Source organism: Anas acuta, chromosome Z (assembly GCF_963932015.1).
Source record: "Anas acuta chromosome Z, bAnaAcu1.1, whole genome shotgun sequence".
In the NCBI taxonomy this organism is placed as follows: domain Eukaryota; kingdom Metazoa; phylum Chordata; class Aves; order Anseriformes; family Anatidae; genus Anas; species Anas acuta.
The window spans coordinates 25,316,901-25,334,027 of record NC_089017.1 but is presented as its reverse complement, the minus strand read 5'-3'; the positions used below and the strand labels follow the sequence as shown (position 1 = coordinate 25,334,027).

The 17,127-nt window shown below is 35.6% G+C and overlaps 1 protein-coding gene across 6 annotated transcripts in view; it reads right to left on the bottom strand.

The window, feature by feature from the left end:
• The window catches only part of RIC1 (RIC1 homolog, RAB6A GEF complex partner 1), a 48,805-nt gene that overhangs the window by 19,844 nt on the left and 11,834 nt on the right, over nucleotides 1–17,127 (bottom strand). For 4 of the 6 annotated variants that reach the window (XM_068665839.1, XM_068665838.1, XM_068665834.1 and 1 more), the window contains exons 3-7: nucleotides 12,506–12,582; nucleotides 2,829–2,936; nucleotides 1,997–2,139; nucleotides 1,564–1,700; nucleotides 404–495 (exon numbers count right to left, since the gene is read on the bottom strand). In XM_068665839.1, coding sequence (XP_068521940.1) covers nucleotides 404–495; nucleotides 1,564–1,700; nucleotides 1,997–2,139; nucleotides 2,829–2,936; nucleotides 12,506–12,582 — 557 coding nt within the window. The remainder of the gene's footprint in view (nucleotides 1–403; nucleotides 496–1,563; nucleotides 1,701–1,996; nucleotides 2,140–2,828; nucleotides 2,937–12,505; nucleotides 12,583–17,127) is intronic. The other 2 variants (XM_068665836.1, XM_068665835.1) reach the window with 2 other exon arrangements.

The window sequence follows — 17,127 nt, the reverse complement described above, 5'->3', positions numbered from 1 at the left end:
ATAGGCATCATTTTTCCTGACCAGAAGAGATCACTGTCAGCTGGGTACAAAGTGCTACTTTTTGTCCAGTACTATTATGATTAACAGCTTAAAATTGACTTTATAATCCTGCTTTGAAATTAACTGGGACAGTGGCACATTTCCAATCCTCACTACTGGTCCAACCACTTTTTTCCTCCTCCTCAGAGCTGAAAAAAACATCAACTGCAATTTCAAGCAGGCATTTTAAAAAAAAAAATAAAAAATTCCCTCCTAATTTCTTGACACAGCATTTTATCCTAGGAAGACTGATCCTTTTCATCTTTAAAGCTTTTTCAGCACAAGTTGGTAAGAATAAATTAGTACTTCTGTTTTTACAAGGAAAGACTTCTTTTCCCCATTGAACCAGCCTTGCAAAACTTACTTAGCACATCCAAATGCCATTAGTCTGTATTTGTTATTCACTGCCACACAAGTTCCATCAATCACATCTTGTGCCCAAACACCATGGAGCTGCTGTAAAGGAAGGAAGTCAAAAGATTTGGTGTTCAACAGTGCTTTTACTCATGCTATCCGCTTTCTACCCACATGCTACCTATGCACACCATATAACAGATTTGCCAGTTGACCTTCATCACCTTGGTAAATTTCAATTGCAGATATCAATATTAACTGACTAGCTTCAGAAGAATAGTTTCCCTATGTACTGGCATATTCCTGATTTTTATTTTTTATTAGGAACAGTGAAACCAGTTTTTATATGCAATAGTTTTTGTGCATCACAGCTCTGAATAACCAAAGCAAGTCAGTATTTATAAGGCAGGTGTGTTCTTGTACCATCTAAAAATCGGTAGGTGGTACCAAGGACAGAGGCAAAACAAAAACCAGAGAAATAAATTCCCATCTCCAATAAATGAAATTGCAACATTAAGAGTGTGAAGGAGTTTGGGACTGAGTAAACAATTTTATTATTTTTTTGTAATTAAAACAAATAGAATGGTTGAAAGGCACCTCAAGAGATCTAGTCTGATGGCCTGACCACTTCAGGTGTAACCAAAAGTGGAAGAGATTGAATGCTAAAATGTAGGTTTGTACGCTGAATTACAGGTAAGGAAGTGCTTAGCTTACAAAAGCTTCCATCAAAAAAAAAAAAATATCTGAAACATGCTTGTCACTATGAGAGGAGTTAAGACTTAATTACAGCTAGAAATAGCACCTATGATACTTTGCCATAGGAGAAACCACTTTGCACAACTATACCTGTGGCTGTAAACAGAAAGTCTGTCACAGAGACAGTAGTAAGACCTCAGAACTATAATGACATTCTGAAACAATAAACAATTAGAAAGTAAATCTACTACTAGTTATGTTCTCCCATAGACATGTACTAGTCCTAAGAGATTCTAGTTCAAACTATGGTATGAAATACAGTACTGTTTCTATTTTATCTCTTAAACGTTTGTTATCTTTTTTTCTTTCTTTGTAGCTGAACATAAGTTAAAATGGAAAGCTAACTGGAATGCAGAGACCAGGGGAAAAATTTCTGTTGAAGAATGTGTGCTATAAATACTAAAGGAAATATACCTCAGCAGTGAATCTACTTGACATTGGTGTAATGAAACCAACTCTGCCATCATTAAAAACAACAGCAAAACCATCAAGTGTGGCACAGTATTCCATATCTCTGATGTAAACATCTTCAAAGCCCAAAAATGAACCTGCTGAGAAAATACCAGTAATTTAAAAATACATTAACACCATGATATTGAAAGCCAACAGACTTTTCAGTTGCTTACTTGCTACTTCACATCAAAAGCTAATTTAAACTGGCTACTTTGTCCAAATTTACAAAAGGCAATTTTTTCTCATCTCTGAGAACAGATTGTGTTTTATATTACACAGTATTTCTCCAATAGCTTAAGATCACAAAAACAAACAAAAAACCACAAACCACCAAAGAAACCACAAATGGCCACAAAACAAACCAACCGAAAAAAAGAACAAAACACAAACCTACCTCGAGAAGACTGCAGATCCACAGAAAATGGAACTGTGCACAGGTTGATGGCCTTCCTTCCATTGGTCATACCATCCCAGTGAACAAGATGGAGAAATCCATCAGCAGTAGCAACAAGTAGATCCTCTAACATGGACTGCAAACTAACAAATGTATTCGTCATTCTCTAAAAATCTCTATCTCAAACCCATGTCACAGATTTATCACCTAGCGTAATGAACACTACACAGCTGCCTTTTGTATAATGAATAACTTGAGAAGTTACACCAAATAAATTATAACCTGAGTGCATAAACCCTTTATACAATAAGGTATAAAAAATATAAAATAGTGTCTGTTTTTCTCTAGGCATCAGAAGTCGTTACCAGGTCTGTATTGTCAGAATAATGGTTTAGCTAGTACACAAACCACAGAATATCATTTTCATGCTTCTGATAGGGAATAGGGAAGGCAATCACCACAAAAAAAAGAAACTTTTTTCAGAAAAAAATGGGGATCGTCTGCAAACAGCTGAAGAAGTGTTGAAATTCTGCCTACAGTTTTGCTTGGATGTACCTAGGTTTCCATGAAATCTCTAATCCATACTTTGAGCCCAAGTACAGAAACATTCATCGTAATATAATGTAGTACTGAACATAAACATAGCCTTTTCTTCATGCTTCTACATACAAACAGTACCAGCACAGGCAAACACAGAAAGAAATAATTCCTAAACAGCAATAACTTTCTCAACTTCTTAGGCTTATGAGAAAGCTTTTTCTATCCCCTTCCCGTTTCATATGGAAGTTTCTCATTAGGAAAAATATTCTAAACACGTGATTATTGAGCATACCTTGTGATAGAAGCTTGCAGATCCAGCACTTTCTTCATTTCTAGACTTAAAGAAGGAGCACATTGCTCTTCTTTATAATGTGGTGTTCCCTTCAGATGTGGACTTCCTCTAAAAACAAGGAAAATATTAAAATTGAAACAAGATGGCAGTCAAAAAAGGTAAGAGTTAGTTTTACATTTAGTTAGTTTTACATCGCTGACTTTTTACTTTATATTCATCTACAACCTGCCACAAGGAACACTTGATATGTAGAACGTAATTGTAGTAGAAAAAGCGTAGTCATCCTATATGCCTAAAAGGAGTAAGCAAGCAAAATAGGACAGCAAACAGACTGTGAATGCTACAATAGCCATCTCAAATTCATTCCTTGCCAACATGCATTACAGATATTTTAGACTGAAAAATGCTCATGTTTCTTCAGTTCTTTTTGCCAGATCCATGTTTATACTATCAATTCATCATGCACAACTCAATAGGTAGACTTTATTATACTAATCTGTAAGACTATTTCCCTCAAGCAAATTAACAATACATTTATAGCCTACCAAGAGAAGAAGAAAGATGACGGAACTTCCTTAAAATTGACCATTACACTTTATCAGCTTCTAAACGCAGAAAGATGTATTTTTCTCTTTTTACATTTTGCATTTCATTCTCTAATGAAACTCAGTACAGCATTATTAAAGCGTTCCTTATTTATCTAGGCGTCTATTTGATATGCCATGTGTTTGGCTAATGATTAAAAGAACAAACAAGAATCCTGAACTATCCTAAGTATTGTGACATATATGACCCAGTGGTGAAATGAGCATTATGCTAGTAAACAACACCAAATGTGCATGAAAAAGGCACTGCAGGCAAGTCAAGCATTTTGTCTAACATCGTTAGTCAGAAACAAATGTGTACACAAATCTACCTCACCTTTACTTAGGTTTTAAGAAAACACTACCAGCAGGGTAGCCAAAGCAACTACCTAAGATGTGGCAGAAAATTAAGCAGCTGCAGTTTTGATAAGTTTGATAGCACAACAACACCTTAATCTCCTTCCTGCCTTTCTTGGTCTCAGATAGTGTCAAGTGCCTTAATTCCACTACCATTTTATAACAAAATGTAAAATTTAGATCACCTGTTCTTCAATGGATACAACATCCTCTTACACAAAGCTATACATATGCTAGCTAAGGTAAGACCAAAGCAACCTCTGACAAGCTGGAGTTAACAGACATAAAGAGTAACATCTCTTAAGAAAAAAACATGGTGACCATAAAGTCCAGAGGACGGCCATGAGAATGATCAAAGGGCCAGAGCATCTCTCCTAGGATGACAAGCTGAGGGAGTTGGGGTTGTTCAGCCTGGAGAAGAGAAAGCTCCAGGGAGACCATATAGTGGCTTTCCAATACCTAAAGGGGGCCTACAGGAAAGCTCAAAGAGGGACTCTTTGTCAGGGATTGTAGTGATAGGACAAGGGGGAATGGCTTTGAACTAAAAGAGGGTATGTTTAGATTGGATATTAAGAGGAAATTCTTCACTCAGAGGGTGGTGAGGCACTGGAGCAGGTTGGCCAGAGAAGCTGTGGATGCCCCATCCCTGGAGGTGTTCGAGGCCAGGCTGGATGGGGCTTTGGGCAAATTGGTCTGGTTGGAGGTGTCCCTGCCCATGGCAGGGGGTTGGAACTGGGTGGGCTTTAAGGTGCTTTCCAACCCCAACCATTCTCTGATTCCGTGATTCTTGTACATTTCTGAGACCAAACCCATCTGATCTGTCTTGGCATCTTCTAGAATCAGAGAGGTAACAGATAAAAAAATATAGTATACAGAATTAATGGAATTAATGTATCCACATCTGTCACTATCTGCAAAGGTATCATCCTGAAGGTTGGAGAAGGGGACAGAAAACATCCAGAAACCCCCAGGTACTTGAATGCATGTCTTTCAATCTATGCAGACATACAGTTCCAGACATAATCCCAAGCAACACAAAAAGACTGCAGCTTATCAAGAGTCAGTGTTACAACTGAATTTTGTAATGAAACCACAAAAGGTGAGAGAAAAGCATTGTGTAATATTTCACTGTTACTGTTATGTATATATATCACACCACACAACATGAATCTTGTAACTCACTGAGGTACATAACAGAAGTATAAACTGTTTCTGCAGAACACAAATTATAAAACCAGAATGGGAACACCACAGTTCAGTATTTATTTTTGTGTGTGTGTGTGCTGAAAGAGAAACTTTCATGGGGGCAGGGTTCTTCTTTAAACACCTTTGATAAAAATAGTTTGTAAGACTATTTGAATGTTTTCAATTTCACAAGCTAGTTTCAGCCAATTTGTTACTAGCTGCAGAGAATATCTTTTGCCACTGTGCCCCTGTTGTCACGATTGAAACTCAATGTCAGTATTTTAGTTCATTACCTATGATTATGTCAAATTCATCAATTCAACCTATACCCTTACTATGGGTTCAGGGGGTGTACAATCCAAAGTACGCTGTGTTCATACAGTCCACATCTGCATGAGTCAGCCTTACTAGTTAAGCTACTTTGACCTTTAAATGAAGAACGTGCTCTGCTGACGAAGGCAGGAAGGAATGTTTGGTCTGCGTTGCCACATCAGCATCTGCTACCATTGTATCCAAATTTTAAGTAACTCTTTTACACAAGAATTAAGAGGAATGGACACATCAGGGTGACCAACTAGCTGCATGTTGAAACAAATGCAATTATTTCACTTCTATATTTATTTCAGTAGGTATGTAAGAACACCGTCATAAAGGTAATGTGTTTGTACTTGAAATGACAGGGAAGAAATTTTAAGTGAAAAATCTTTCATCTGTCCCTCAGTTTCAGAGTTCAGTCTTAATTCCCATATGTACCTGGAATGTTGTCAAAACACCACGTTTTGATACTTTATACATTAAATTTAAAAGATATTGGCCACATCTGTTAATATAACTAAACATTTGAATAAGTCTATTCTCGATTCTGAGTGCTAAGAATCTCCCATTGCATCCCTGATCCAAGAAAAATATTTTAAAAAAGCAAACAACAACAACAAAAATATACCGAAGAATCATTTCCTACTATTCAATTTAGAGATGCTTGGGAAATAATTGACACTCTTTATTGGAAAAGATGTTAACACCTGAAAGCGTATTAGAACATATTAAAAGTTGAAAACATGAACAGTTCTGAAACAACTTTTAAGAATTTGCACTATGAGCTCTCATTTCCTTACAGCTTCAGCCTTCTGACCTCTACACCTACATATCTCCACCAGATACTGCAGCCAACCACCAGCAGATGAAATATGTCCAGCTTAATCCATAGCTGTATGCACACAGATCACCAAAAGCTGGACAAAACTTTAGAGAGAGCATATGGATACAACTATAAAGAATAAGGAAGGGTTTAGAAAGGTAATTCTTTATAGAGCCTTTTCTACCAAAATGGGTAATATGTTTCTGTGGTTTGAGAATAATAACCAGCTAGCATATTAATCAACTCTTCATTTTCAAAAGTGAAATGGTTTAACAAATTATCTGGTTTCAAAGATTTCTTGATGACATTTTAATCCTCCTGAACTACAGCCTGGGCTAGTAAGTGCCATAATGCTTAATAAAAATTCTGCAACTAATCTAGTTTTAAATATACATTATCCAAACAAAGCCAAAATCATCTTTGTTGTTTTCATAGGGAAAAAACACACAGTTAAGTTTTAGCACAAACTTAACTCCGAAGAAAAAGTATTTAGTAAGTTAATTAACTGTACACCTCATCAGTTACCCATGTAGAGTTGAAAGTTCAAAACATTTGTACACTCTAATCTTAAGTCCACTGAATCAGGCAAAAAGTCCTCAACTGATGAGGTAATTTATGGCACCTATAAACAGACTTATTATAAGAAAGAAGAAAGGTTTGAAAAATGCCAAAAAAAAGTAGGACACGAATACTCTAACCAGACGCATAAGCAACAATACAAGAATGTAAACTGGCATATGAACATTAACTTGTTCAAGTACCCATGGTGGTTAGAATACAACATCCATTTTTAAGCTTATTAGCCACAAAGTGTTTTTTTCTTTTTTCTTTTTTTGTTGTTTTCTTTGTTTTAAGGCAAGAATATCCTCAGCATTAAGCGACTGCACGCTGTCTCTTCACTGACAAATCTTGTATCAAACTCTTTGCCAAAACTCTAAACAGAAATAATTAACAGATCAATACAGGGAAGCCTCAGTTGTGATGCTGTTGCACATCTCCTCCCTATGACATGATTTGTACAGTACCAGTACAAATCCCTTTGGAAAATCCTCAAAGAAATATTACCATACTTTGCCACAACTTAAAATGTTACAAGTGTGCTTGTGTGCACTGCCACTTTTCTTAAGCATATCACTTGTGGAGATTAATTATATTTTACCATTGTATTATTTTATACATACATATTCTTCAAGTTTTATTTTGTTGTAATTTTAGTAATATGGTGGTAAAATTAGAGTGAACTAATTGAAGCAGGACTTTGTACTTGTGTTCACTGCAGGGAAGCATCCCAGTACATGGGCTAATAGCCAATACTTGATTCTCTTCCAAGTCTGCTACGAACTGGATCAAAGATTTTAAAAGCTGGAGCAGTTGCAGACTATTCTGGCTCAATTTAAAAAACAATTGTTTTTTTGATTTGTTTTTAGTGTCCTGCTTGATTTGTTAGTCTAAATTTTCACTCAGCATTCACTCCAAGAACAAGCTAGCAAGTCCTAGCCAAATATAAGCAGAGCCAGAAATATTCCCTTCAAGAGAACGATTTCAACTCCTAACACTCCTAAAAATCTTTTAAAAAAGTTTGACATACAAACAAACAAAACCAACAGTAACAAAAACAAAACCAACAATAACAAAAAAATACAAACACCCCCACTATCAAGTGACTCCAGCTGAAGTGTAAAAAGTATCCTTTTTTAATCTGGAAAAAATACTCGGAATTCACAGAGAACGCTGCATTTCTGATGTATTACTTTTATAACATTAAACTAATTTTAGCTTTTATATAAAATGTGCATAACACTGAACTGATCAGTTCCTTAACTCTTACATTATCTAGATACAATATCAAGTACATTTCAAACCAATTAAACTTTGAAAGGCACAACACATCTAAAATTTAGGAATTGCTCACTCAATCATCTTAAAGTACTTAATGAATTCTCAATTTCATAAGATTTATGCCCTCAGGTATTGATAGAACAAATTTAGAATGTTTTGTAGGCTGTAGCTTCTCTAATCTTGAATTCCAACACTTTCATTAAAATACCAAATTTCAGAATATAAATACCATTACAGTAGGTTGATAAGAAAAGGAGGGAGTCATGCCAAATGGGCATTTTTCAACAGGAAATCAGTTTTCCTAGATTCCAGTTCCTGTCTGGTTTTAAACAAACAGTAGCAGCAAGGAAGATGTGTTTTTTTCCCCAGGCTTACTTTCCAAAATCTAGTTATTTTACATGACTAAAATATATGGAAAGGCAGAGACTCTTGCATTCAGACAACGAGATTTTAGTCCCAATTCACACTTTAATCAACACAGGCTTAGTAGAAGAGCTAAACTGGAAGAGAGACTTGGCCCTAAAAAGAAGTGTCATAATCAGACATACTGCAATGTGTATTGAAGTATAAGCAGCAGAAGTGTTTCTGTCACTTCCCACTACTTCCATGCAGCTTTTTTTTTTTTTAAGGCATTTGTTCAAACTGTACCAGCAAAAAAAATGTTGCATGCATAATTACAGTTTACACAATAACTGTATGCTGGAGTAGTTCTATTAACGTTTCAGTTACAGGCAAAGTGTCTTCTGGATTATCTTGATCAACAGCTATATATCATAACACTTTTATATTAAAAAAAAATGAAACTGTAAGGACTGTATCTCTCTCCCACAGGAATGAAAGAGGTGATTTTTATTTTCAGTGACACCTTTGGTCCATTTCTTCAAGTGAAGGCTAAACCAGTATTTGGACGCTTCAACTACCAAGTAAATTCTTAAGCAATTCTTTCAAAAATACTAATGCTTTACAAAGCTGTACCTCTACTGCACCTACCAGCGTCCTAAAAGAGAGGAATGCAAAAACCTAAAGTTGAAAAACTTTATCATACATATTAGCACTTTTTTTTTTCTTTTTTTACATTTTTTATTTTCAGTAAGATATGCATGTTGTGTTGATATGAGAGCTAAGCTGACAGAATAATTTGAACACAACACTTCTTACTTTTTTTCAAAAGTTATTTTTGATCAAACGTAAACACAAGCTCAACATCATAATACTGCCTCAGCAAGAAAGTCTTGCTTCAGGATTCTGGTGAAGAGCTGAGGATGTTGCTGGTATGTATTTTAGGTACACCACAATCTCAGTATGTTTAGCTGCAACACACTAGAGTTCTTTTCAAGCTGAAGGTGTGTTAAAAGAGTTTTCTTTTTATTTTTTTAGCCATGATGTTTACCCTCTATGACTCAGTCAGAACTGGCCATTATTATTTAAAGAAATAATACTGAAGGTCTGTCCTCATTCTGTTTACAGAACTGTTAGTAGATATGGACAGATCATCAACACTAAGCAGATTTTCAGAATTTTACAAATTACAGCAAGTACAACTTTTAGGAACACTGACACAAGTGTGCCCATTAGCTAGAAACAAAACAGAACTGATAATATTCTATAACATCTCTTAACTTTCCAGTACGTTGTGGAGGTAGCCAAAGAGAAGAAAAGTAGAGGAAAAAACACTTTACCTAATATATGCGAAGTGTGTGGTCCTACAATTGAACCTGTTTTTCATCCATTTCACTGTTTCTAAAGACTTGTTTCTAGCAGTTGATAAGACACAGTCCTACCATACTCATAATGCCAGGACAGCCTTAAATCTTCTTTTACTTTGCAAAAATCACCGCCCTTCCACTCACAGATAACTTAAATAACTATGTAAGATAGAGCTGGACAAGCCAGAATTAATATCTGCATGAGAGCTACAACAAAACAAGCAATTCCTTCATCACCAACTAAAGAGAATCATCACTCAAGTATCACTGCTAAATCCTGCTAAAAAACAAAGCTGTAATGACTGCTTCCTTGCACTCGTGGCTACTTCAAGGTCACCAGTTTCTACTACCAAACCTCTACTATATTTTATGAGAGCCTGTAAGCTAAGCTACTAGAAGCCAGGGAAGGTAAAGAAAGGAGAGAGGCAGGTTTAGCTTCTCCATGGGGTCAGCAACCTGGCTTGCCTTAAGGCTCAGCTGCATAATGACTACTGCCAACATAGAGGAAGGAGCCAAGAACACCCTGTTACAGTGGGACAAAACAGTAAGGTGACCCCTTTCATACACCATACAAGTCAAGTATGAGCCCTTACAATGACTTTTCATAATTTCAAAGTTAACAGAATGCATTTTTTAATACTGTTCGGTCCAGTAGAAATGAAATCCAGTGTTTCAGTGAAATAACCTACTCTTTGGAAAACAAACGTATCCTAAAAGAAAGTTAGTTTCAGTCCAGAGATTTTGGATTTGTGTGTCTGTTCTTTTTTTTTCCCCCTTCATTTGTTTGTTCAATATTTGATCTACAAAAGAGAAACTACAAAGAACTACAGAAACTGTCTACAAGACAAAGCAATGCAGCTGCACAGAAAATTCAACTCCTCATAAGAGCTTACAGAAATTTGAAGTTAATCACAGCAGATGATTTACACAGAAATGCTATTGGGTTTATGTCTTTCTTTTGATTAATATAACCAGAACAGTAGTAATGTTAAGTAGGTTTTCAAAATTGAGAGCTAAATATAGACAGACTAGTAATCCCAGTAAATTCAGAGAGATCATTCATCTTCTTAAAGTTAAGTCCACGAATTAGTCTTAGGAGATTGTGAGCAAGCCATCATGAACACTCTAGGGACATTCACCTTGTCCTTTTCAGACATAGAAAAAGCATTATATCCTTTTGGCTAGATAAATACATCTAAAATATATTGCCATTCAACACACAGCTCATCTAACAGATAGTTTTTCATAAAACATACACTTTTAGGTTTACAACAAAAAACACTTAATACTTTTATATGAAAGGTAAACTAACCGGTCATTAACTAACTTAACATAAACTAACAGCTGTCATTAAATACTTAATAGATATTTTGAAACCTGCCTTCATGTGTCGTGTCTAAAATTTTCTAAGACTTCTTTCTTGCTTACTGCATATTTTATACAGACTTCCATTCAGTTTTAGATTTTAACAGTTGAAAATTAAACAATTATGCTCTTCCGTTGGGAATGTAGCCTTCTGCTTTATGTGCAACTGTAGATATACTACTATTCCTTTATTCATTTCAACAGGTTTTTATCAAGTTAAATTTCTCTTTTCTTTCTTCTTTTTATCTGATGACTGTAAGTCAGATGTGAAAAGTCAGCGTGAAAATCTGTCTCAGAAAAGACAAGTAATGTAATATAACATATCTATATTGGTCTTGAGTTTTTGGAAAACAGACAAATATGGGAAACAGTAAATTCCACTTAATTTCAGAACTTTGAAGGCTGTTTCAGAGGCAAAAAGATGCATTACAGTATTGTTGTACACACCATTTTCCACTTAATGAAGCAAGAACTAATTCAGTTTGAAATCATCTACTAGCTGCTAAGTCATTTCTTCCTATAAATACTTGTAAATGAATTGAGATTAAAAAACCCAGATCTTCACAAAAATTAAAATTTTAAACACTAATGACTTAATAGTTATTTTAAAATGTTTTCCCCTTATGTGATATCATCAGTTACCCAGCACTCTTCACACATCTCTATGTGCAGACACCTACCCATAAACTTTGTTTAAACTTGTTATAAAAACATGAAAACATACATACACCACAAAGGAGCATTTCACTGTTCCTCTAGGCAAATTTGATCCTATCAATGACTACAGATTCTAGCCATGTGAACATACAAAGACACACAAATACACCCCTTAAGGTTTTCATGTCTCCTAAATATTTTTCAGTTTTGCCAAATCACATTAGAACTCAAAGAAGTCAACCACAAACATATCCAATGTGATTTCACTTTACATTTTAACAAAAGGAATGTATTATGTGGTTCAAAATAAGGAAAATAAGATAATGACAATATAACACATTACAGCTAAAATATTTGCATATTCTAACTAAGAACAGTTCATATTCTTTCTTTGAGAATTCCTTCCCTCTTTGTTTCAAAAATCTCTAAGTTATTACAAAGCTGGAGGGAGGACAGGAACCTTTAAAAACCTGTACCCTTGTAATTCCTAAGAAAAATGATTTATTTAACTGGACTATTCTAAACTAACTATTAAGGCTTGTGACAAATCAGGAATTCAATAGACTGCCTTAAATCAATTACCGAATTAGATGATTTCAACTCTGGTATTTAGAATTTTGAGAGCTCATAAAATTGACCTAAGGAATCCTATCAGTGAACAGTAAACCAAGTAAATCAGCTTCCTTCTGAACTGACTACAGCTCGTGAGAATGATGCTCCATATACGTAACAATGTTTAAAACACACACTGGAAGAATACGTTTTTAATCATATTATCTGCCTAGGACTTGTCTGGTTGTATTTTTCCGCATTGTGGGGATGCAAAAGAAAGTTTAAAATACTTACTTCGGATACATTGGCTCATAAAGATACTTGTCTCTTGCTGATGGGATTTCAAAAAACAAGATGTATCCCTTTGCAGTCTGAAAGAGAAATACTGATAAATACACATCTGGTCTAGAAGCATGAGTAAAGTCTATACAGATTCTTTTAATTTCTATGTATGTCTCACGTATATTAAGCACAAATATACACTTGTATCAACTTTCAGACATATTGAAAAATGGTACTTTGAAATTCATTCTAATTAAAATCCCTACTACCCCTTAAAATCCACTGAATGGATCACTCAGAACAGAAAGAAAATATGAAAAAAACATTGTGGTTGTATGTGTCCAACAGAGATTTTCCCAGCTCATATAGATCTAAATACATAAGACCAGACAGCTACAGCAGATATTCAGAACTGGGGCACCTAATTATCAAAAGGAGAAATTAGCCTGTAGAAATGACAACTTGTGCTTTCAATAGGAGAGAAGGAACTATGCTTCTTGCAAAGGACAGAGTTAATGCAGTAAGCATCTAGTAGTATGTATCAAACCTTCAGAGCAAAACTTCCATCTACTTGAACGCAGATGGACATAACAGTATCACAGAATGGCTGAGGTTGGAAGGGACCTCTGAAGATCATCTAGTCCAACCTTCTTGCTGAGCAGGATCACGTAGAGCACACTGTGCAGGAGGGCATCCAGGCAGGTTTTGAATATCTCCAGAGAAGGAGACTCCACAACCTCTCTGGGCAACCTGTTCCTGTGCTCTGTCACCCTCACGGCAAAGAAATGCCCTCTTATATTTAGACAGAACCTCCTGTGCTTCAGTTTGTCTGTTGTCTCTTGTCCTGTCGCTGGGCATAACTGAAAAGAGACTGGCTCCATCCTTCTGATACCCTCCCCTCATAAATCTGTACACAATGATGAGGTCTCCCCTCAGTCTTCTTTTTTCCGGGTTAAACAGGCCCAGCTCTCTCAGCCTGTCCTCATACAACAGGTGCTCCAGTCTTCTAGTCACCTTTGTAGCCCTCCTCTGGACTCTCTCCAGTAGCTCCATGTCCCTCTTGCACTGGGGAGCCCAGAACTGGACACAGCACTCCAGGTGAGGCCTCACAGGGCAGAGTAGAGGAGCAGGATCACCTCCCTTTACTTGCTGGCAACACTCTTTCTGATTTACCCCAAGATCCCATTGGCCTTCTTGGCCACCAGGGCACATTGCTGGCTCGTGGTCAGCCTGCTGCCCGCCAGGACTCCCAGGTCCCTCTCTGCAGAAGACTGCAAAGAAGGTAAGCACAGCCTCTTGCTGTTAGTCATCCAGGTAGGTTTTGAAAAATTCTCCTGTCAAACAGTATCTTTTGTTATCATAATGCCTTTTTAAAATCTTCCAGTGCCTGAAAAAAAGTTTTACTATAATCCAATACCAAGTCACATTCTGTTATTCTGGAAGACTGACTTTAAACTACAATGCTATTCGGATAACGAATATAAATCATTTAGTTATCAGATGTTCCAGTCATCAGTAGAAGCTGATCGAGTGTTTGTATAACCACAAGACAAGCAGATGACCAGTAAGGTTAGTTGTTCAAAATTAATATATAAGATTTGTTTAAAGCACAAATTTGACCTTCTGGCAAATACATTTCAGTTAACCAGTAGTTCCATACAAATATTTTAATATGAGCTAGGCATGTACCTAAAGCACTATTACTAAAAGAAACTATGCATTTCGGTGCTTCTTGTCAAGTTGCTTTGCAAGGTTGGTTTCCTTTTCCGGGAATAAAGGAAACAGCAGTACTTGTTAGCTTACTTCATCAGTTCACAGAAGCCATTTTTTACCCACTCAAATATTTTGCTTTATTGCGAAAGAAATTTCTTTCAGTTTCATAAAAGTCAAGAATATACTTAGAACACCACTGTTTTCATTCAAAGCAAATATTTTTCTTATGCAAAACTAAAATCCAAATGATAATGGTCATCTTGAGACAGGTCAAAATTAAATGGAAGATTTTCCACATGCAGCAATATCATGTTCAGGCATTACGCAGTAAAGAAACATGCTCATTTCTAACATCTTTACAAGTTCTTTCCATTACATCATTAATTATTTAACCACTAAGTTACCTTATACTGGAAGGAAAAGTAAAACAATACTGTGAAGTAATCTTTATACTGATATTAAGGTACAAAGGCCTTAGCTAAATGCCATTCAAAGCACAACTTGCTATTGTTACAGCTTCATTTCTAAATTGAACCTCAAATTCCATGAATAGCTGGCTGAAATGCAGAAGCATTCGACCATGCACTTGTTGCAAATTGATTAGGGAACATGTGACAGTGCTGGTTACTCCAGTGAGTTTCACTGCGTCACAAACATTTCTAAAACAATATAAAAACCTATCAGAATGAATATGATCAAAGTATAAACATTCAGTGCCTTGCAAGAGACATCACTACACGGTTTCTCATATGCTACAGTATCTAATAAAGCTCTGCTTTAGCTATGGGAAACATCAGGGGAAAGACTACAACGCCTGGGATTCTTCTCTACATTGAAACATCTTGCTTCACTTCACAGGTTTATTAAGGTAGTAGAATTAGCTACTATGGGTGTATATACTAATCTAGACAGTAACAGTAGAAAAATTACAAATACACCAATACGAGAGAAGAAGAAACTGCAAAATACTGGGAGGGTGAGGGAGTGGGGGTGGGGGTGGGGAGGTAGAGTTTGATCCTGGTTACTTTCTACCAAAATCAACAATATACGAATCATAGTGAATATGTGATAGTTCAAAGCAAGACAGTCAGTTTAAAGATGTGCCAAGAGTTTAGCACTAAAAGATACTATTAGTAATAGAAGCTAGAATTTCTAGAGGATGACAGTGTGGGAACTGCTTAAGCTTGTTAACTGCATACCATTAAAGCTACCTGAGGTATTTTATAATTGCCTCATGTGTTAGATCAAAGGTTGCCTTTAGTACAATAATAATCACCTCACAACAAACGCTATGAAGACATTTTTTTTTTTCTGAGATTCTCAGAACACTAGAAAGAAAGAAAGAGAAAGAAAGAAAGAGAAGAAAGAAAGAGAAGAAAGAAAGAGAAAGAAAAGAAAGAGAAAGAAAGAAAAGAGAAAGAAAAGAAAGAGAAAGAAAGAAAGAGAAAGAAAGAAAGAGAAAGAAAGAAAGAGAAAGAAAGAAAGAGAAAGAAAGAAAGAGAAGAGAAAGAAAGAGAAAGAAAGAAAGAAAGAGAAGAAAAGAAAGAAGAAAGAGAAAGAAAGAGAAAGAGAAAGAAAGAAGAGAAGAAAGAGAAAGAAAGAAAGAGAAAGAAAAGAGAAAGAAGAAGAAGAGAAAGAAAGAGAAAGAGAAGAAGAAGAGAAGAGAAAGAAAGAAAGAGAAAGAAAGAGAAAGAAAAGAAAGAAAGAGAAGAAAGAAAGAAAGAAAGAAAGAAAAGAAAGAAAAGAGAAAGAAAGAGAAAGAAAGGGAAGAAAGAGAAAGAAAGAGAAGAAAGAAGAGAAAGAAAGAAAGAAGAAAAAGAGAAGGAAGAAAGAAAGAAAGAAAGAAAGAAAGAGAAAGAAAGAAAGAGAAAGAAAAGAAAGAGAAAGAAAGAAAGAGAAAGAAGAAAGAGAAAGAAAGAAAGAGAAGAGAAAGAAAGAAGAAAGAAAGAAAGAGAAAGAAAGAAGAGAAGAAGAAAGAAAGAAGAAAGAAAAGAAAGAGAAGAAAGAAAGAGAAAGAAAGAAAGAAGAAAGAAAGAAAGGAAAGAGAAAGAAAGAGAAAGAGAAAGAAAGAAAGAGAAAGAAAGAAAGAGAAAGAAAGAAAGAGAAAGAAAGAAAGAGAAAGAAGAAAGAGAAAGAAAGAAAGAGCACTGCCCATCCACTGTGATGGATCTGCCCATCCACTGTGGATCAATGCCCCTGACTCCCAACTCCCCTGCCCATCATTGTCACTTAAAAAAAACAGCTAAGTGATACATTTGCTAAGAACATAAAAAAAAAACTTCTGTTCACATTTGAAAAACCAAGTACAACAATTTTATTATTACCCACACAACTACAATCAATAAATTCAAGGGCACAGGTAACAACAGCTAAAAAACTAAATCACTGAAAAGCTTTCAAATTAAGATGTTTAAGCTATGGCATAGGACTGCACTAATAACCAACAAAACTAGAAGTGTAAAATATTTTTTATTTATTAGCTAGCCTTGCTACCAGCTCCTTCACTTGTTCCTATGAGTATTCTCCTTAAGGAAAAGTCACAAAGAATGGACACAATACCTTTTCTGTTGGAAAGAAGTGCATAGTTTTACTTGGGGACAAAGATTGCCATGCATCAGCAGAAACACCTTCTTAATTAGGCCTCCATTACTGCCTTTCGTCCACTGTCTCTCTATAACAAAAATATCTGCGTTTCTATATCTGAGTAGTATTCTCTGTTTTAAATTAAAACCTCATATCTGTTTTATATTAAACCTCATACGTGTTTCAACAGCTTATTAAAAAAAAATTGCTATCCAAAGCTGATGATAAAACTAGTATAATAAACGTATTTGTCTACACACACACACACTCTCAGGAAATGCAATATTAACATAAGAAACACGGATATTAGGAAAAGTCATGACAGTTATTTTGTAACT